The sequence below is a fragment of the Dasypus novemcinctus genome, chromosome X, assembly GCF_030445035.2.
Source record: "Dasypus novemcinctus isolate mDasNov1 chromosome X, mDasNov1.1.hap2, whole genome shotgun sequence".
Classification (NCBI taxonomy): Eukaryota; Metazoa; Chordata; class Mammalia; order Cingulata; family Dasypodidae; genus Dasypus; species Dasypus novemcinctus.
This window is the reverse complement of record NC_080704.1, coordinates 130,479,262-130,500,980: the sequence shown is the minus strand read 5'-3', so window position 1 is coordinate 130,500,980 and position 21,719 is coordinate 130,479,262. Positions and strand designations below refer to the sequence as shown.

Here is a 21,719-nt window from a genome sequence, read left to right as displayed (position 1 = left end):
CTACATTCAGCTCACAGTAGGTTGGCTTGAAGGGAAGGCAACGCAGAACTTTACGAAATAAAGGGAGAGAGACACACGAGAGAAGATAAAGATGGGACCAGGGGACTCACAGCTTCTGGAACTGAGAGCCTGGACCCTAGTTTCCACCTCGTATTTATTGGAAACTACCAAGCAGTTGTTTGCTATTGCAACAGCATTTACAATAGGGAACAACTGCAACATCTACAATAGACTAGGTGTAACATTTACAATAAGAAACCGTAAGCCAGTTTCCCACAAAATTTCCCCTTTTGTTTTTGCAAAGTCTACACAAATGATGTTTCACTGATTAACACACATTCCTGCATGATGTTTTCACTTTTAAGTTTGAACAATACTCTTTTCTCAATATATTCAGTTCCAGGATTGTTCAAACTTAAAACAAGAGATTTACATTAAGGTACATTTATATATCACTTACAGTTCACTAAATCACTCACGTACACAATATGTTTCATTAGTAAAGTTCTGATTAGTATTCAAGCATTTTATATATAATCCATAACTACTGTAAATACAATAAGATTTCCAACTAGCAGGCATTTAATGAATAAACTTTCATTTCTTATAGGCTTAAGACTTCCTACCAGCAAGGCTATATCGGCCAGTACTTGATAAAAAAAGATCTCATTTTCCCCAATTTGCATAGTTTGAGGCATAGGCAATGACAAATTCTTCCCCATTTTGGGCTGTGGGGCAGCTGGAAGTTTATCACATAATTTCAATGCCTTCCTTGGTCCTGCTTTTAGCCTCTTCACTGGACCTGGGGACACAATCCAGTGTTGAATTTAAACTTAGTTCATCATTGTGAGGACTCATTTTTCAGGCAGAAAACAATAGCTGGCTTGTTCTAAGAATCCCAATGCAGGGTCTGTAGCAGTGAAACCATATTTTGCCCCTTCCAGGAACAGGAGGGTGCTGATGTCACAGTCATTAACATGAGCATTAAGGCCACAAGCTGTTGGTGAATAGCAGGCAGCAGAAACTGCTGCTGTAGGCACTCCAAGGTCTGGTACTCACGACGTTACACTTTTCCGGTGGAGCCACTCTGCTTCCTCTCAGGTCCCAGTGTCATAGCTCTGAATCTTCATGAGGCATCTGCCTCAACAGTCCTTAGAGGGATGTTAGAGGAGTGGGCAGGGCCATGACAGACAGTTGCCTGTCACTGCTGGCAGGTGTCCCAGATGTTCTTCCACAGATCTCTCCCCCATAGAGTGATCCATAACAGTCCATCGTTTTTGTCTTACTTGAGTATTTGCAATCCACCCCTGGATCGGTATAGCAGTCTTCAGTGTAACCAGACACTATTGGGCCAAGTCTTTCACTTTCAGCAGGGCTTCCTATGCTGCACACAATTACTTTATATTGTACTTATAGCCCCTTCCCACAATTGTGGCTAAAACCCGAGGGGTACTCAAGTAGAATGTTGCCTTTGCCATAATTCCACCCAAAGCCAATATTGGTGCTGGCCACATCCAATTCACAGGCTAGGTCAATATCCACCTTCTCCCCACCCCCCACCCCTTTTTTAATTTTTTAAAGCAGCCTGCTGGAGGTCCTCCTACTCCCATGAAGGACCCTTCCCAATTAACACATCTCAGTGAGGGATAAGAGATTATTATTCTGACAATATTACAAATTCTTTTAAACAGGAGAAAACATTGTACTTTATCAATTACAGCAGGGAGTATAGTTTTGCCTTACCCAACCAAACAACATTTAAGAATTTGATAGAGTAGCAGGGACCTTACAGGTTGTCCCAATTGTTGGCCTATTCCAGGCCCTTAAGATACCATTGTCTCTGATGTTTCTTAGGGTCACTGCCACAGGTTTCTTCTATTCAGCAGGATTCATTGCTGTCAGGCCAGAGCAGAAAGCCTTAAAGAACGGCAAAAGTGCACTGTTGTCCTTTTCAGCTTTTGCACTTTTTGTATTCATTCAGGTTTGTTTTACTTTTACAAAAATGTTATCTCACTGAATGCTACCACAATACTTTTTACAACTTGCTATATGCCTACTAGTTCTATTCCGCATATCTCCATTTTCTGATTTTATAAAACGAACCATTTTATTTTAGGACAAAATACACCTTATTAAATTTCAGTTAGTATTCCCACAAACTTTCTACCTTTTTCAGTATTTGCTTAACTTTTACATCTTTCATTTTATCCTATGAAGAAAAATAAATTATTCATTTCACTTTAAGCAAGAACTATTTTTTTAAGAGACTTATAGTAATTCTATTAATCAAGACTTACAAGTAGTGATCTCATTAACATTTCAAACTTAGGTAATAATATAAGCACTTATTTAATTTTTTGGCCATTTGAATAGAGCTCTTTCAGAAGTTTTTATTTATACCACCCAGAGGTATTAAAATATACATTGACATTGAACAAACAGACAAAAATAATTATAACACCACAACAGAAACAAAGTTTACAATTTGACTCATAATTCTTACTTGTCTGGTATAGCTGTTTTTTAAACCTCTCCATCATTTCACATCTTAGGTTTTATTGCTTTTGGATTTCTTCTGGGATCATGTTGCCTGTAACACGCAAGCTTGTTCTTGGAAACACTTATTAGTAATCAGCAACCAGTTAGGTTAACCTGAGCAGCATAAATGCATTTACGCTCTTATTTAGCAGTTTAGACAGACAGTCAAACATTTTTTGCACTACTACTCTTTAAGACTACACTGAGACTTGAAGTTCAGGAGTAAGCTATTGATTCAAAACCGAAGATTCTTTTTAACACCTTGATAAAAGTTTTGTACTAATTTTATTAACTTGGCTAAATAGGCCCTATCAGAATTAGTATGAAAACAAAACAATCTCTCCTTGATAGTCATAATCAGTTACGTCTGTATGCACTCTTATTCCCTGTGAGGTAAGACTGCTTTATTCCCATTTTTACATGGATGGGGGAGTCTCTTGGAAGCAGAATAACAGGTTCTGCCATAGGGATACCTACAGCTGTGCTTCTTGCTGTGGCGGGGGATAAGTCCAGGGCACTGCGGAGAATCGGGGAGTGCTGGGATTGCTCTGCTGAACCAGGAAAGCCCCCTTTTTGAGTGGGCTGGGAGCAGGCCGGTTGGAAGTTTCCCAACAAGGGGGTGCCATTCTTATGATAATTAGACCAACTAAGGCTACCGGGTGATTTTCTTTACCACACAGCAGACACAGCTCAGGTCGTTTCAGAGCAGAAATATTCTGTCCAAGTAGCATTGTTTTTCCCTCAGACTGTTTCTGACAGTCTTTTCTCATGTGACCAATTTTTCCACAATTAAAACATTTTTCAGAGAACCTCTTATTGATTTTCATCCCTGCCATAGCCTGAGCCATCATTGTAGCACGGTGACCCTCCATACCTACATTCTGGCACAATTTAATATATCCAGTCAAATCCACTTTACCTTTCATAATCCCAATAGCTTTCTGACAATCCTGATTGGCATTTTCATAAACCATTAGCTGCAAAGTAGTATCAGCAGCTTCTAAATTATTGACCTGTTTTTTGATAGCCTCTTGTAACCGAGCAATCGAGTCAGGGTAAGTTTCTTTAGGTCCTTGAAATATTTTTTGAAATGACACCAGAGGCTGGCCTTTAGCCTCAGTTTTTTTCCCAGGCTCTTAAGCAACAGCACTGAACCTGTGCGATGGCTTGATCATCCATTGTAAATTGCTCTTCTACTCCCACCCAATTCCCCACTCCCACTAATGAGCCAAGGAAATGGGGATATTATGGGCTCTATTATGAGCAGCCGGAGTCTCTGCATGATCTGTCCACCAGGTTTTGAATTGTAAAAACTCTCCAGACCCTAGGGTGATGCGTGCCAATGCAGACCAGTCAGCCGGGATCAGCCTAGAGCCTTCAGTAAGATCTTGCACCACACCACAGATAAAAGGATAATTTGGACCATATTGTTGCACTGCTGCTTTTAACTCTTTCAAATTTTAAATGGGAAGGTTCATGAGTGAACTCGTAAACTTCATTCGGGTTTTGAGGATCAACTCTGGGAGCTACTCTTTCTTGTATGGTAACCAGAAAGGCCATTTGAAGCGCCTCCAAGTCACCCTCCCTTCTAGCCTGTAAAACGCCCTCTTGTAAAGCTGACAACTTTGGCTGAGCGTCTCTGGGTATAGGAGGCAGAGGAGGTGTCGATGGGGAGGAAAATGACTTTCTAAAGTCAGTTAATGAAGGAGCTGAAGGCAAAACAACTTCAGATTTAGTATCATCAAAAAATTCAGTAGGAGAAACTTCCTCACATTCTCTATTTTCATTTTTCTCTTCCTCATCTTCTGTTTATAAGGGTTCTAAAACAGATTTAACAATAGTCAAAGTGGTTTCAATAATCTGTAAGAGTTCTAAAATACGAGGCTCACTGCCCTTCACTCCTCCTGCTTTAAGGAGCTCTTTTAGGAGACAGACATATGGGCGACTTTTTGTTGAACTGTCTCCATTTCCCATCATAACCCTGCTAAAATACCTGAGAGTGTCCTTACTCACCGAGGACTTGTAAGGCCTTCCAAACCACTTGGGGATCTGCACCGTAAGCACACCTTTAGTTTCCCAAGAAGCGATTCTTCTTCCCCTTGAGCCCCACGGTGGGCGCCACTTGCTGCAATCAGCTCACAGTAGTTTGGCTCCAAGGGAAGGCAATGCAGAACTTTACAAAATAAAGGGACAGAAAGAGACACAAGAGAAGAGATAAAGACGGGACCAGAAGACTCAACTTCTGGAACTGAGAGGCTGGACCCTAGTTTACACCTCATATTTATTGGAAACTACCAAGCAGTTGTTTGCTATTAGAATTGCAACATCATTTATAATAATAGGGAACAACTGCAACATCTACAATAGACCAGGTGTAACATTTACAATAAGAAACAGGCAAGCCAGTTTCCCACAACAGGCCTCATTGAGAAAGTGACAGTCAAGCAAAGACTTGGAACTGAGGTAGTTAGCCATGTGGATATCTGAGGGAAGAATGTTCCAGATAGAGAAAACAACCAGGGTTAAGGCCCCAGGGTGGGAGTGTACTTGAAGAATAGCAAGGAGGCTAATGTGGATGGAGAGGAGCAAAGCTAATTGCCTAGATGAATGGATAGCTAGCTGGGTAATTACAAAGTAAGACATTAACAAATATGAAAAAAAACCCACCCATCCATACTGCGAATTAAAGGTATGAGTGCTTGAGTAGCTGCTGAGTTGGAAAGAAGTCATCAGATGAAGATAGTTCTAGGCAAGGTTCCTGAAACTCGAGTGGTAGAAGGGGGTTCAGAGCGTGGAGAGGGAATATAAAATGGAGCCAGGGCCTCAAACAGCCCCACAAGACATTATCCAGAATTATGGGTTTCTGGAGGATTAGAAGAAAAACCTAAGTCTAGAAGACCATTGAAAACCAGCATGTGCTCTTATTCTGGGACTTTCTCCCCTAAAACCTGCCAGTCTTTCACATAGGGGTATATTACTTTTCTATTGGTGCTTTAGCAAATTATCACAAACTTGGTGGCTTTAAACAACAGATATTTATTATCTCACTGTTCTGTAGATCAGAAGTCCAGGTTTTGCAGGGCAAAAAATCAAGGTGTCAACAGGACTGCATTCCTTTCTGGAGGCTCTGGGGAAGAATATGTTCAGTGGCTTTTCTAGTTTCCATAGGTTTCCCACATTGCTTGGCTCATGACCCCTTCTTCCATCTTCAAAGGCCAACAACAGCTGGTCAATTCTTTCTCACTTAGAATAACTCTGACCTCTGTTTCCATTGTCACATCCTCTTTGACCTTTAAGCCTCCCTCTTTCACTTAAGGACCCTTATTAGATTGGGCCCACCCAGATAACCTTGTATAATCTCCCTATTTTATAGTCGGCTGATTAGCAACCTGAATTCTATTTGAGACTTTGGTCTGTGGATTAGGATGTGGACATGTTGGGGACCATTATTCTGACTACCAAACCAGAAGTAACTTCTGAGTAGGGGGCAGGAGTCCATCTCGACTAGTTTCTTGTAATTAAAAGTTCAGAGGCTGAAATACTTGTCAAATTAAAAAAAATTTTTTTCACTTATTTCTCTCCCCTCTCCCCACCCCCCACTGTCTGCTCTCTGTGTCCATTCACTGGGTATTCTTCTGTGTCTGCCTGCATTCTTGTCAGTGGCACCAGGAATGTGTCTCTTTTTGTTGGCATCATCTTGCTGCGTCAGCTCCCTGTGTGTGCGGCGCCACTCCTGAGCAGGCTGCGGTTTTTTCACGTGGGCTGGCTCTCCTTGAGGGGCGCACTCCTTCTGCATGGGGCTCCCTTACAGCGGGGGACATGCCTGCATGAAACGACACTCCTTGCACACATCAGCACTGCACATGGGCCAGCTCCCCACACGGGCCAGGAGACCCTGGGTTTGAACCCTGGACCTCCTATGTGATAGGCAGACTATCAGTTGAGTCAAGTCTGCTTCCTTGTCAAATGTTTTTGATGTCACTGAATGTGCCTTTCCTTTTATATTACCACTGTTGAATGCCCTTTGTATTTTCATTCATTGTAAATTCCCTCTTCTAACAACTACTGAGGCACAAAGAATTTTCAGAAAGTTCTGGGATCCAAGTTGGTAGAGGCTTCAAGTTCCTTTTATCTAACTTTATTTCTGATGCTGAAACTCATACTACATTTTTCCTGGACAACTGCTCGTATGGCTTCTCTTCAAACATTTACACTGACTTGGAACAAGTCACAAAGAGTTACTACTTTTCAAGGTCTCATTGTTGCAAACATTTCCGTCCTACTCATTTGAACCCTGGTTCCTCATAGCTTCAAACTCATCTTCCTACTTTTCTCTCCAGAGTTCTACAGAATGTCTTCTTCTCACTTCCATGTGATACCTCTTTAGATATTTGAAGACCACTACCCCACTAAGACTTCTGCTCTCTAGCCTAAACATGTCTCATGGGAAGATTTTCCAGACCCTCCCCATTCTGTTCTCACTTTCCTGGAGACTTTCTATTCTGTTAATGTCCTTCTGAAACTGTGGTACCCAGAAATATGACTCCATGGCAAAGTCCACTGGGATATCACCTCCTTTGACTTGAGCTCTCTACCTAAGAGATCAAAGCTTGCACTTTGCACTTTCTCTTTTTAAAGGAGTCACAGTGTTGTCTCATACTGAGTTTGTCAGTGATGAAGACCTGTCGATCTTTTTCACATGAAGTTTTGTCAAGTGTGGGTTCTCCCATCTTGTACTTGTGAAATCAATTTTTTAAAAAACTGTAACTACACTTTATGTTTATCTCTATTCAGTTTAATCTCATTGATTTGGACTCACTCTTCCATTATGTCCATATAATTGGAAATCTTGATGCATTTGAATCCAAATTATCACAGTAGCTCACCCTCCTAGACTTGGATCATTTGTAAAGATGCTCATTTAATTTTTAGGAAAATTTTCCTGGCATTGAAATAATAATTTTGTGTCTCTTTTCTGTACTTATACTCATTTCTAACACATTGTAAATTAGCATTGTCCTTCCTCTTAAACTGTCTGCTTGACAGTGAGAAAAATCTTGTTCTCTCCTTTCTTTAAGCAGAGAACCATAGTTGCTTTTCCTATATCTGACTATAATAGCTGCAGATTAATTTTCTGAAAAAAAAGTGTAGTTTTAAGCATGTAAAAAAATAGACAACAGAATTTTCTAGATATAAATTCATTTAGAACAGATTTTCACAAAGTATGGCCAGCAGACCACATACATCTGAATTATATAGTTGTTTTCTAAAAATAAAGATTCCTGGGCCCAACCCAGCCCTTTAGATTCTCTGGTCTGGGACTCAGTAATCACTTTAAGAAGAACTACAGTTTATTTTCGTGGACACTAGAGTTTTAGAATCCTGCTTTAGGATTTCAATACAGTCGTCTATAGCAGTGGATCTCAACCCTGGCTATACACAGACTCCCCTGGAGACCTCTTAAGAAACCCCAATGCCCAGACTATACCTCATATTAAGTCAGAATCTTTGGGGGAGGGGGACCCTGAAATCAGTACATTTTAAAAAGTTCCCCAGATGATTCTAATGTGCCACCAGTCTTGAGAAACACTGATTTATATGGTCTTTAATACAGATTTGAGGGTTAAATAACATGTTGGTAATAAGTTAATTCTGACATAATGTCCAAAATAAATATTCAAATAACAGAGTATATTTACAAACCAGGCAGAACCACTTAAAAGAAAAATAAATATGAGTAAATCTGAACCTAACAAAATTAGCATTCACTTGAGCAATATGATGTTTCCAGTATGGAGGAGAAGGAACATATATAATAATAAAAAATGATATCTCTAGTTCCTTCTGATAAGGTTAAAGGAAAAAAGATATTCAACAACTTGTCGAGTCTCATAAAACCATTTGAGCTCATAAAATGTCACCTGTTCACCTTGGGCTTTTGAGTCACTTGTCCAAGAGTAAAAACTAATTTATAATTTATCACTGTGACAGAAGACATGACATGCCTTTTGCTCAGCACTAAAAGTTCCTCAGTAGCTGCTATCATTATTGTTCATGCAAGGAGGGTAGAGGGACTACTATTCATACAGCACAGTGTTAAATACTGCTGGCAGCACTCGGAATAAATAAGTTAAGGTCCTCAAGAAACTTAGAGTACTTCGAGCTTCAAAAATAAGCATGGGAGAAGCCAGAGTGACAAATTGTACAAAATGAAATACTAAACTGTAGGGCATATGTTAAGTGCTCATTCAGAAGTTCCCCAGAGAAGATCAGTGAGATCTGCATTGGTCAGGGAAAGATTTGCCAGCAGATAGAGTTTGAGCTGTATCTTGGAGCCATTTCAGGATTTGAACTGAGGGTGGGCTAAATGGGCAGCTTTCTGAACGAGGGGTATTCTATTAGTTCAGACAATTTCAAATGCAAGTAACAAAATTCACCCATTAACATTATACAGACATTTGTTATCCCACTTAAGAAGTTGGGATGCAGGCATTCCCAGGATTTGTGCAGCCACTCAATGATAACATTGAGGACTCAGAATCTTTGTATTTTCGCTCTGGCATCTTCAGTATAACAGTGATGCTTCCCTCATGGTTCCATGATGGATGCCACAACACCAAACATCACATCCTCACTCTAGTATCTTAAGCAAAAGGTTGGAGAAGGACTTTTTCATGTTCATCTCTTTTTCAGCAAGGAAAATCTCTCCCAGAAGCTCCCTCAGAGTGTTCCTCCTGGCTCATTAGCCAGAACTAGTCACATTATCATCCTTACACCCATCACCAGCAAAGATTTTGATGACTGGCTTAAAGCAGCTGTGATTCATCTACTGCAGCTGATCACACTGTCACCTGTACATGATCAAGGTTCTCTTACTAAGGAAGTAGGGGGGATGACTTGTTGGTAGGCAACCAACCATGTCTGCCACAGATGTAATGTGAATGAAAATTTATGTAGCAATAAAGAGACCCACCACATTAGAACAGGGAGTGTATAATGGGAAAATAAGGTTGGCTTTGTAAAGAACCAGATTTCCAAGGCCTGAGAAACCAGGCAGAAGAATCTAGCCTTAATAGAGTAGGAAAGAGAAAGTTATTGAAGGGTTTTGAGTAGGGTGATATAGTAAAAAGGAAGATCAATGTGGCATTGGTGTGTAGGCTGGACTGGAATCAAGGAGATCAGGTAGATGATGAGAGCCCAGTCTAGGGTAGGACTAGAGTGCTAAGGATGGATTCAAGAGAAAGAGTAACAGAAAAATCAATAAAAGGCAGTGAGTGGCTAGTTTGTGAGATGGAGGAACTGGATTAAAGATAATATCAAAATTTCTAGTCTGGGTGACTGGGAAAATGGAAGGGACAGAGGAAATTGGGAGGGACACCTGGATTAGAGAACTAAACCTTGAGTTTGGTTTAAAATACATTGTTTGAAGAAATAGCAAGGGAGTTGAGTGGATATGTTCAATAGGCAGATGCATTTTCAGAGATTAGAAATAGCACCTGGTATTAGAGACTGCACAATAGTATAGCGGTTAGGAACATGGGCGTTGGAACTAGACTGCCAGGGTTTGGAGTTTAGATCTACCACTTACTAAACATGTGACCATGAACAAGTTATTTAACTATTCTGTACTTCAGCTTCCTCATCTCTAAAACAGAGACAATAGCACCTACCTCACAGAGTTATTGAGAGGATTAAATGAGGTAATACATGCAAAAGACTAGAACTGTGCCTAACACATAGAAAATGCTGGCTGTTATTACTTTTTTGGGTGTCACTAGTTTAGAGGTGGTGCGGGAGGTCTGCCAATGAATGTGCTCTTCAAGTGTTCTCATTTCAGCTGCTACTGTTAGCGCAAACTACACCAGAATCTTTCATTATAAAACAGGCCCATCTTGGACATCTGGAAAGAACCTAGGATATTTGACTATTACACTGAAAGTGACCATAAGGATTTTTCTAGTCCAATGTTTCTTGTAGCTTTTTCCCCCCACAGATCCCTTTGTTCAAATGGAATTTCACACAAAAACCCATGATATAAAACAGAATACTGGAGCTGTTCTGGTTGATGGGGAATGAAAGGCAGGATGACCTGCCACCTGATCTCTTTCTCATCCACTCTGAGATACTTTCCTTGAACCCAAAGACTCCATGGAGCACACTTTGAGAATAACCAATGTAGTCCAAACCTTTAGACAATAGAGGAAACTGCTCCTAAAATGTTAAGCGGCCCAAACAGGCCACAGAGAGAGTTTTGGCCAAATTGGGATTAGAAACCAGCTCTTCTGATTTCTAGGCTGAGTGAGGAGAGTGAGAGACTGTGAGGTGCGAGCGTAGCACTAGATGTGGCATTATGGCAAAGACTTAGCAGGACCCTGTGAGACCCATCATTTAGGTTTCTATTGGATGGTTGGTTTCTCCATCCTGGTTTACACGTCTTTAAGTCAGTGTTTTTGCTCCTGGAAGCCACCCTGGCTTTCAGAAATTGCTGTGTTTGGGAAGAAATGATAGGGAAATATGTTCTGGAAAGGGATGGAATCAAGCGAGCTGCACTTATTATAAATCCCTAATGAATGACTTGGCTGAATAGACCTTCTTCTTTAAAACCCACTGTAAAGCCAGCAAATACTTCCATGAACAGTCCACTGAGAAAGGGAATAAATAACATCTGGAGGAGTGAATTTGCTAGGAAACTAACACATTTCAATTCCTAAAAGTGCTAAGGTCTCCACTGAATAAATTCTGCACCAGAACTGAACAGGGCCCTCAGTGTTTCCCTGGTGTTTGTCACCAACATCAAACTTTAATGGGGGGGGGGGAGCGCCTTTTAGAACACAGGGTTTGAGCCAACTGAGAACAGAACACTAGACAGGGAATACAGTGATAAGAGATCTTATTCCTAGCTCTGCTCCCTACTTGGGCAAGTAACTTGACCTACCTGAACAAAATGAGGGGACTGAAGCAGACAAGTGCCCTTCTGGTTTTAAAGTGCCTATTAGTCCATATCAAGAGTCTGCACTAAGTGACTGCCATCTTATGCCAAAGAGCTGACTGCAGTCTTTTCAGCCCCATTTGCAGAGTCAGGTTATTGTCATCATCAATAGCATCATAAAAAAGGTGGCATGGGTGTGGGAAAAGTGGCCATGGTGGCTGCTGGGTGCGGGGAATGGGAGGAAGAGATGAGATGTGGAGGCGTTTTCGGGACTTGGAGTTGTCCTGGGTGGTGCTTCAGGGATAATTACCGGACATTGTAGATCCTCCCAGGGTCCACTGGATGGAACGTGGGAGAGTATGGGCTACGATGTGGACCATTGACCATGAGGTGCAGCGATGCCCAGAGATGTACTTACCAAATGCAATGGAGGTGTCATGATGATGGGAGAGAGTATTGCTGTGGGGGGAGTGATTGGGTGGGGGCGGTGGGGTTGAATGGGACCTCATATTTTCAATGTAATATTTTTAAAAAATGAATAATATAAAAAAGAAAAAAAAGAAAAAAAATCTTTTCAAAGAACTAAAAAAAAAATAGCATCATAAAGGGTAGTACAAATTTCTATATCTAGGCCACGCCCTCTCCTCCAAACCCTTACTGCAAGGAAAGAGAACAATAGGACATTATTTCCTAAGCAATCCATCATCTCAGAGTTTGGTAGGTCATAATGTCCTGGGATAATTATTTTTCATAATCTACTGAGTTGGAAGAGAGGGTGGAGATCACAGTGGAGAAGTAAAGTAAGGCTGACATATGCACGTGTGCATGTGTGGGAGAGAGAGAGACAGAAACAAAGACAGACAGAAAGAGACAGTAATAAAGAGAGACATATAGACAAGGAAAAAGTGGTAGAGGTGGAAGTCAGAGGTTTGTAGACAGTCAGCAGGCTAGTCTAGTGGGAGAAAGGGTATTTATGCTGCCACTTTTCCTGATGAGACTTGGATGGGAAAAATCTGGGAAATACTGAGCTGGGGAGACCATGCTACCTGCTCAATGCTTAGGTCATATGGTCTCCAAAAACCAGAACCTATTCTTGTATCCTCCATTCATTCATTAATGCAATAAACATTTACTGCGAATTTATTATGAGATTAGAATGGTGAAAAAGCTGGCCATGTTCCCTGCACTAAGGAAGCTCACAGTCTACTATAGGGTCTGGGCCACTGAGCAACTACATTGTGATGAATGTCATGATGAAGGAAGCCCAGGGTGTTCAGGAAGTACATAGGCAAGACAAGCCCCTAGTTTAGCTTTGGCTGGTTAGGGAAGGTTTCTTTGAAGCAAGTCATATCACCAGAAGGAGGAGCAGGAACCAGTCTGGTGAGGAACAGGTGAGGAAGGAGAAGGAGTCCTCCAGGCAGAAGTAGGATGACAGGTTATTTAAATTTTCTTCTTAGTGCTCAGCAGTGTCTTATAAATGTTTCTCATTGAACATGTATTGCATTTATATAAAAAGAATATAAAATATGAAGGATAGCAATGGCCCTGGGGTCAACTGGCTCTCTTGATCAGTAAGCACCAATGATAACTCCCTCAGGTCTGTGATATACTGTGCTGCCAGGGAGAGAAGGCAATCCTGCAATCACTATTACTATGAACAGCACTAAATCATATCTGTTGTGGGTTGACTAATGCCAGCACTTCCCATATGCCTCATTTAATCCTTACAAAAATCCTATGTGACATTTCCATTCTAAGGATGAGGTAAAGGAGGCACAGAGAGTTAAGTGAATTTGGTCACACAGCTGGTAAGTAGTAGAAGCAGCAATGAAATCAAGGCAATCCAACATCAGAGCCCTGGCTCTTAGCTACTACACTCTACCGCCCTTCTTTCTTTCTCTCTCTCTCCCCCCTCCTCCCTCCCTCCTTCCCTCTCTCTCTCTCTTTCTTTCTGTCTTCTCTCTCTTTCTCTCTCCCCCCTTCTCTCCTTCCTTTTTTACCGCCCCTCTTTAAATGATAAAAGCAATGCACACAAGGTACCAACTAGAATTTTATTTTATTTTTTTAAAGATTTATTTTCATTTATTTCTGTCCCTACCCCACCCCCCCATCATCTGCTCTCTGTGCCCACTTGCACCCTCGGTGGCACTGGGAAACTGCGTCTCTTTTTTGTTACATCATCTTGCTGCATCACCTCTCCAAGTGTGCAGTGCCACTCCTGGGCAGGCTGCACTTTTTTCACGCGGGGTGGCTCTCCTTGAAGGGCACCCTCCTTACACGCGACAGCTCTGCGCGTGGGCCAGCTCACCACACAGGTCAGGAGGGCCTGGGGATCGAAACCTGGACCCTCCCATATGGTAGGGGGATGCTGTATCAGCTGAGCCACCTCAGCTTCCCCAACTAGCATTTTAACTTGACCCTCTTCTAAGAAGCAACTTTTAGCCATCTGCTGACCATGTCCCTGTCTCCTGCAAATTTAGAGGATGGGAGGAGAGTCTTAATTTGTGTGGGGAGAGGGAGATGAGGTGCACAAAGGGAATGAAGTGACTTCTCTGAGGTCCCGTGACAATCTGATGACTGAATGGGTTCCGAAGATCCAGTTCAGGGTTACAATGCTGGACCCTGCTTTTCTCTGGCCACGCCAGCAATGCTTATCTTGTGGCAAGTTTCCAATTTTTGAGACAGTGACATAAGTCTTAGTGGTTTATTCAAATTCCTCTGTACTAATGGTTGTTCTGTGATGCAATTCCTGTATTAGCCACATGGCAATGCTGCAGACAGATTTAGGGATTTGTTTGGGGAGAGGGGACTTAAGAACATTTTTATTTTTATAAATTATGATAGAGCTACACAATGAAAAGTTACAAAGCCATTTAAAAGAATGAGGTAAAGCTATATGACTTGAAGAAACATCTTCAAGCTATGTCACTAATCGAGAAAAGCTCATCACTAAACAATATGTAGAGCATACTCCCATTTGTCTAATTTTTAAAAAAAGATATATATAGCCTTTTCATATATATGTATATATGTGTATATATATGTGTGTGTATGTATATATATATATATATATATGCTGGTACAGGCATAATTTTTCCTGGGATATAAAAATGAGACTGTTAAAAAGATTAAAAAAATTGAGACTGTTAACAGTGGTTACTTTGGGGAACCAGACTGGGGTCCAGGGGAGGGGAGAGGATGTTTCCTTTGATTTTATACCTTTTGAAAATTATTTGTTTTTTATGATTTGCATTAATTAATATAAAAGTCATTATTACAAAAGCAATCCACTTGTAAAAATTTAAGTGTCTAGCGGCGGACTTGGCCCAGTGGATAGGGCGTCCGTCTGCCACATGGGAGGTCCGCGGTTCAAGCCCCGGGCCTCCTTGACCCGTGTGGAGTTGGCCCATGCGCAGTGCTGATGCGCGCAAGGAGTGCCGTGTCACACAGGGGTGTCCCCCGCGTAGGGGAGCCCCACGCGCAAGGAGTGCGCCCGGTAGGGAGAGCCGCCCAGCGCGAAAGAAAGTGCAGCCTGCCCAGGAATGGCGCCGCACTCGGAGAGCTAACTCAGCAAAATGACGCAACAGAGACAGATTCCCGTGCTGCTGACCACAGAAGGGGACGAAGAAGACGCAGCAAAATAGACACAGAGAACAGACAACCGGGGTGGGGTGGGGTGGGGTGGGGTGGGGTGAGGGAAGGGAGAGAAATAAATAAATCTTTAAAAAAAAAAAAGATGGCTATCTTATTAAAAAAAATTAAGTGTCGCAGAAGTTAATAAAAGTCCACCTCCCCCCGCCCCCCCACACACACACTTTTTAATCTATTCCCCACCTGTAATGGTTTGGAACCTCCATATTCAAAGTTTGGTCTGAGATGTTGTTAGAAACGCAGATTCTCATGCCCCACCCCAGACTTACCAGTCAAAATCCCTGGTGGGGTCCAGCAATCTGCCTTTCCATAAACCCTCCAGGGGATTGAGATGCACGTTCAAGTTTGAGAAGCATTTCGTTTTCGCAGAAGAGTCAGTGTTTTGGGAGGAGGTTGAGAACAACCCCCCTGGGGAAAAATTACCAATTCAAAATGGCCTGTCTCCGTTCACCCAGAGCGCTCAAGCTCCAAGGTTGGGAGTTTCCTGAGCCTTCTGTGACCTCTGTGGGGTTGAGCAATGAATACTGTCCCTCTTTAGAGGCATTATCCTGGAAAGAGCGAAAGTGTTACCGAGAGACAGGAAAAAGAGGAAGTGTAGGAGAAACTAAAAGGAGGATGGGGAGGGAAAGGAAAGATGGGAGTAGAGAAAGAATGCAAATAAAAAAATAAAAAGGTCCCATGGTGGCGAGTAGAGGACACGAGTACCTTAGGGACACGCATTCCTGTATTCAATAAGCATTTATCATTTTCCCATTCTAAACCTTCCTACTTTTAAGTTCCTTTCCTTCCCCCAACCCCCGCATTTCATTTGTCTATCATTTGCCAACTCTGATAGCATCATTATTTCTTAATTTCCTTTTGCATTTTCTTACTCTCTGTAGTTATAAAACACCCTTCCTCTTTCTGGGTGTAATTTCCCCTTATGAAAAACAGGGTGTTGTAACTAGGTGAACTGTGCAGGCCGCGTCCTGCTCCAGTAGTCAGTGATTCCAGGCTACCCCCTAGCTTCCTTGTCCATGAATAGCATAAACTGCATAGGTAGTAATAGTGTGTGCAGAATAATCATGTATTTTTTTGTACATATTATGCAGAAATGCCTAGCAACAGTTTTTACTCCAGCAGAATTAGTATCTTCTTCTTTAAGGAGCCAGAGCTGAAATAAACTGTCTATATATCTATCCCACCTCCACCCTGCAAATGTTCACCCTCGCTCTCAGCCTAGAAAAGGCCGACCGCACCTATTAGAAGGGTAAGAATGGTTGTGAACCAAAAAGCCAGACCGTGGGTGGCCCGCCCTCCAGCCCCTGCATCACACCCCTCTTGCCGCTTTGCAGCGCGGGGACTGGCTGAAGAAAGGACAGAGCCCCGCCCCTAGTCTTGTGACTCTCGCTCGAGCGTCGATTCCCGGTTCTCGCTGCGCTGTGGTCAGTGGTCGCCGGCTCCGCGCAGCCCCGCCGAACCTTTGCCGTGGTGTTCCCGCTCTTGCCGCTGCCGCTGCCTCCACCACCCCCCTGCCTTGCGGGATCATGGTATGCCGAGACCTTCGCCTCTTCTCTGTTCCAGGCTGGGAACTCGTTCTCCTCGGATTCCTACTGGGTGAGTTGTCGGGCCCGCCGGCTTCGTCTCGGAGCCTGGGCCCGGGCGCAAGTTCAAGGGCCACGACCTGAAAGACTGGTCCGGGCGACGGATCGAGAGGCTGAACGGCTGCTGCTGGGCGGCGGCTGTTGGTCTGGGAGGCGGGCAGTGACCTATAGAAGGCCTGACCGAGGGCTGGCGGGGAAGAGGGACCCATGAGAGGAAGAAGGGGCAAGGAATGGGGGCACGACCGCCGAGGGAGCAGTGAGGGAAGAAAGACTGAGGCGGGGAGGACGGGATCGGAAGAGTAACTTGGGGGAAGACACTAGAGAGCTCGCGCGGGCGGGCGGTCCGTGCAGATTCACGGGCGACAGGCTCTTTAGGGGAGGAGAGTCCTGGTCTCCCGGGGGCAGGGAAGAGTTTCGAAGATGGTGGAAGAACTCTGGCGTGCGGGAGAAGATTGGGGAGGGATGAGACTGCCTGGGTGGAGCAACTTGGGGGAAGAGTGTGGGTTGAGTGACGGTTGAGGCTGAGGAGCAGCGACGGGGTTGGGTGGTGTTTGTCGGTAGGAATTTGAGCCTCTGGAGGAAGGGTGATTAAGGAAATGAAGAGTGATGTTGGATTCGAGTTTTGAGGGTAAAGGGACCTAAGGTGGTCAGGACAATTTCCAGACGAGAAAACTTGGACGCCCACCTCTGGAGACTAAAAGGAATGAGCGGGAACTCCCATGAGAGTGAATATCTCACTTGGAGGTGTTGAGAATACCGTGTTTCTACCAATTTTTCTACTTCCTCTCAGTCAGACCCTGACAAAGAAATCCCCAGATGCTTCAGTTGGGAGGGCCTCCCAGGAGGTAGATACCTCCTAGCCTTCAGAGTCTTTTTTTCTTCTCCCAGATCACACAGCTGGCCTGTTAACCCGTTTTCTGACTGTGATGTGCTCCAAGTTAGCATTGGGTTTCTAACAGCTTTAATGCCTGAAAGGTGAAGTTTGACCTGAAGGTCTCTTCGTGACCTGATTTATCCTGTATTATGCTGTCCACTGGCTCTTGCTCTTTGTGACCCGATAAAAGAACAGAAGGAACTGACCGGGATAGGGGTGGGGAGGAAATGAAATAGACATATTAGAGGCCTGAGAGGGAAGTTACAGGGATACATTTTGTAATTCACATTTCATTAGAATCACATCAACACCCTAGAACAGTAGTTCTCAGCCAGGCGACATTTGGCAATAACTGGAGACATTTTTAGTTGTCATAACTGGGTTTGCTTCTGTCATCTAGAGAGTAGAGGCTAGGGATACTGCTAAGCATCCTACAGTGCACAGGACAGGCCCCCACAAAAAAGAATTATCTGGCTCAAAATTACACTAGTGCCAAGTTGAGAAACCCTGCCCTAGAGCCATAGCATTGAAAGGGTTCTTCATTATCTAATACAGTGATTCTCAAAGACCTTTTTAGGGGGTCTGTGAGATCGAAACAATTTTCAGAATAATACTAAGAAGTTATCTATTTGTCTTTTTTACCCTCATCCTCTCACTAGTGTACATTGGAGTTTTCCAGAGACTGCATAATGTGTGATGACCTCACCACTGGATGGTTCTGATGTTCATGTGCTTTATAAATCTCTCAGTTTTAATTTCTAATATGATAATTACCAGTAGCTATAAACTCACATAAGCTACAGCTCTTTGAGGTCCCCAGTGCATGAACGTGTAAAGGAATACTGACACCAAAACTTTTCTGGTATATAGTCCAGCGGTCCACACAGTGCACAAAACTACTGAAAGGGGTCTTTGAGGCTTTACTTGAACACGTAAATTGAAACCTTAACTCTAACGTGAAGCACTTACTGAGGCCTGAGTGACCCTAAGAGAAGACTACAATGGAAAGTATCTTATCAGTGACTAGAACACATCTGACAAAGGCATTTGTTAGTAGTTTCAGTGCCAATTGTGTCTGCACAAACAATGTTATTGTTTAGAGAAAGTAAAAGAGAAAAATATTAATAGTTGTCCCACTTGGCTTTCATGTCATTAAGTTTGTTTTGTTTTTAAATGAAATCTTTTCGTTTTGTTTTGTTTTTACAAAAGCTTTGTAGGCACATTGCAGGAAAAGGCAAAAACAAACCCACAAAAGAAACCATCAGCTCATCTAGCTTGCCATTTATTGATTGGGACTAACTAGAGTCATCCTCTTGGAAGATTTCCAAGATTGATTGCCTCTACCCTCAAGTGCAGAACAGGATTTGGAGGAGTAAAAGTTCATAATGTATCCAGATTGGATTTTAGAATGAAGTAGAGACCATAGGGCTGCTTTTTCCGACAGATGCTGGTTTACTGGAACTCAAAGTCCTCCCATGTGAGTTTTTCTCTTAAGAATTTAGTAGGTCTTCTGTTGCTTGGTGAGTTTTGCATGTTACTTTTTTTTTTGAGGTACCTGGGACCAGGGAGTAAACCTGGGACCTCATATGTGGAAAGTTGGCACTCAGCCACTGAGCCACATTGGCTTCCCTGAGTTTGCCTTTTCATTTGTTTTGCTTACTGTTGGTTTTTGTTTTTGTTTTGTTTTTCAAGAGGCACAGGAAACCGAACCAGGACCTCCCATGTGGGAGGCAGGAGCTCAACCACTTGAGCCTCATCTGCTCCCTGCATGTTACTTTAATACGCCAAAATAGATAAGAATAAGTTTTCGAAAACTCACTGAATATTTGTAAAGTACTTTCTGTACCTAGTACTGTGCCTGGGTAATGTAGAGGGTACCAACGAAGTGGTTCTGTCCTGAATTTATAGTCTCATTAGCAGCTTGTGCTCTAGCTGTGCCAGTTTTTGCCTTGGAATTTTGGAACTTGATCCCAGCTCCACTGGTAGCTTTTTAAAAATAGCTACCTTAGAGTAAGTGTAGAAAAGAATTCTTAGGTCTGAGTACTGGCCTTTTTCACAAAGATTAGATTATTTTGGTGCATTTATTTGAATGAATTATAACTGACCAGTGAACTTTCTGAAGAAAAACTATATGATTTAGAGGCATTATAAAGAGGGCAGTGGGTGAAAATCCTTCCTAACATCATTGCCTAATTATGTTCCCTTTGCGACATCATTGCTTTCAGAGTTCTTAAAACTAGTTTGACTTGAGGTCTTTTTAAGGATCGAGACTTCTGGGTGGTAAAAACCTTGTATAGTGGGGCAGGTATAGCTCAGTGGTTGGTTGCCTGCCTCACATATATAAGGTCCTGGGTTCAATACCTGGTACCTTCTTATAAACACACACACACACACCTCGTATAAATATCTTTTGAGTGTTCTTCACTGGTAGAAGCCCCTCCTTCCCACAAAGGTTTATTGAATGCTTCTTATGTACCAGCTACTATACTAGGTGATAAAGATAGAGTGATGGACAAGACAGAAGAGGTTCCTGCTCATTTTAGTGGGGAAAAACAGTCCAAAAGGTAAAATTATAGTAATAGTAATAAAAATAAATTATCCTTTGTATTATAAATAAAGTATATAAATAAAGTATATATTGTTAATATAAAATGATAAAATTTCACTGTAAAGAAAATGATACAGGTAATGAGAAAGGAGAATGACCAGAAGGTAGGGGGAGGTGACAAGGTATGTGGTCAGAGGGGCCTTCCTTTGTTGGGTGACATGTGAACAGAAACCTAAGAGTTCAAAGGAGGCCGGCCATGTGGCCATCTGCGGGGAAAGGACTAAAGGTTTTCTTTCCCCAACTAGCCTATTTTCTCCTCTCTTTTTCCCTTTTTCTTCTGTTACTAGTCAGGTCTCTTTGATGATGTTAATCTTTGAAAGCAGAGACTATTTTTTATGTACTGCTATTGCCTGTGTAACACAGGGCCTGGTACATGGTTTGAGGGCATTCACTGGTGGGCACTGGGCATATGATGGCAAACTAGACCAATTTGGTCTCCTTTTTCTTCTTAGAACCTTTAAATTATGTTTTGCCAGAACTTCTTCTGATTCTCTGAATTGAGAACTTCAGGGTCATTGCTAAGCAGTAGAGATTATTTACTAATTCACTATAGCATAATCCCATATTATAGTGCTAGCATCGTAGCTGCACCCCTTCAGATATACCTATATAGTAGCAAAGGGTTAACCTGAAGAACTAGGAAGTCCTTGTTAAGAAGAACTCACAAAGAAACAATCTCTCCCCTTTGGAGGTGAATTAAAAAAGAGAAAGTAAGGGTTAAGATTTTTCTGTAGCCTTACTACATTTTGTTAAAATCATAACTTTGATTTTAAGTTTCTACCAAAATTATTCTACCCATAATAGAGATACTTGAAAGGATGGGTTTATCATTAGCCTGTTAGTCATTGGTTCTCCCACCTGCTGGGATTATAGATATTCCAATATTTCCCATGAGTACAGCTTTCTTCTCCCAGCTCCTTGAGTGCATTTTGTCTAATCAAGGATTATTCCAGTGACCAGAGATCCCTTCAGATCCAAAAGTGAACTTTATAAGTACTTGTTGGTATCCTGCTGTGCATTGCAAAAAAATTCTGGAGGTCTGCCAAACACTGCTCAGCAATAAGTACTTTCCATTAGTTGAGTAGTGTTGAATGTTATTTCCTTTTTCACTTTCTAACCTTAAAAAAATTGTAGCTTAAAATCATATTCCTTTAAGAGATTTACCAAAAGCAAGGGCATAAGTAGCTGAATACAGTGATTGTACCTATATTAGGAATTGTAAATGAGGATCGATGGTGTAATCTGGCTTGACAAACCTTTGGGAAAATCATCACACAGAATAGAAAATAAAGAGTAAATAGTATTATATGCCCAGGGCAAGAGTCCATAACTTACTGTGATCTACCTAAAAGTTGGAGAGGATTCCTCTAGGTTCAGTATTTGCTGGAATAGTCTTATGAGCTGGAATCTCTTAACTTGCCTGACAGGGTTCTTTAAATCCGAAGGGTTTGCATTATTTTGAAGAACCTCTCTTAGACAAATGCACACTGCAGTTCTTAGCAAGATTAACTTTCCCAAAGTCTCACAGCTGGTAAG

At 42.2% G+C, this 21,719-nt stretch overlaps 1 protein-coding gene across 3 annotated transcripts in view; it reads left to right on the top strand.

Moving 5' to 3' along the window:
• Positions 1–21,719, top strand: part of LAMP2 (lysosomal associated membrane protein 2) — a 59,990-nt gene that overhangs the window by 1,898 nt on the left and 36,373 nt on the right. For all 3 annotated transcript variants that reach the window (XM_058292008.2, XM_071213010.1, XM_058292009.2), the window contains exon 2: positions 16,453–16,714. In XM_058292008.2, coding sequence (XP_058147991.1) covers positions 16,645–16,714 — 70 coding nt within the window. In that variant the 5' untranslated portion in view covers positions 16,453–16,644. The remainder of the gene's footprint in view (positions 1–16,452; positions 16,715–21,719) is intronic.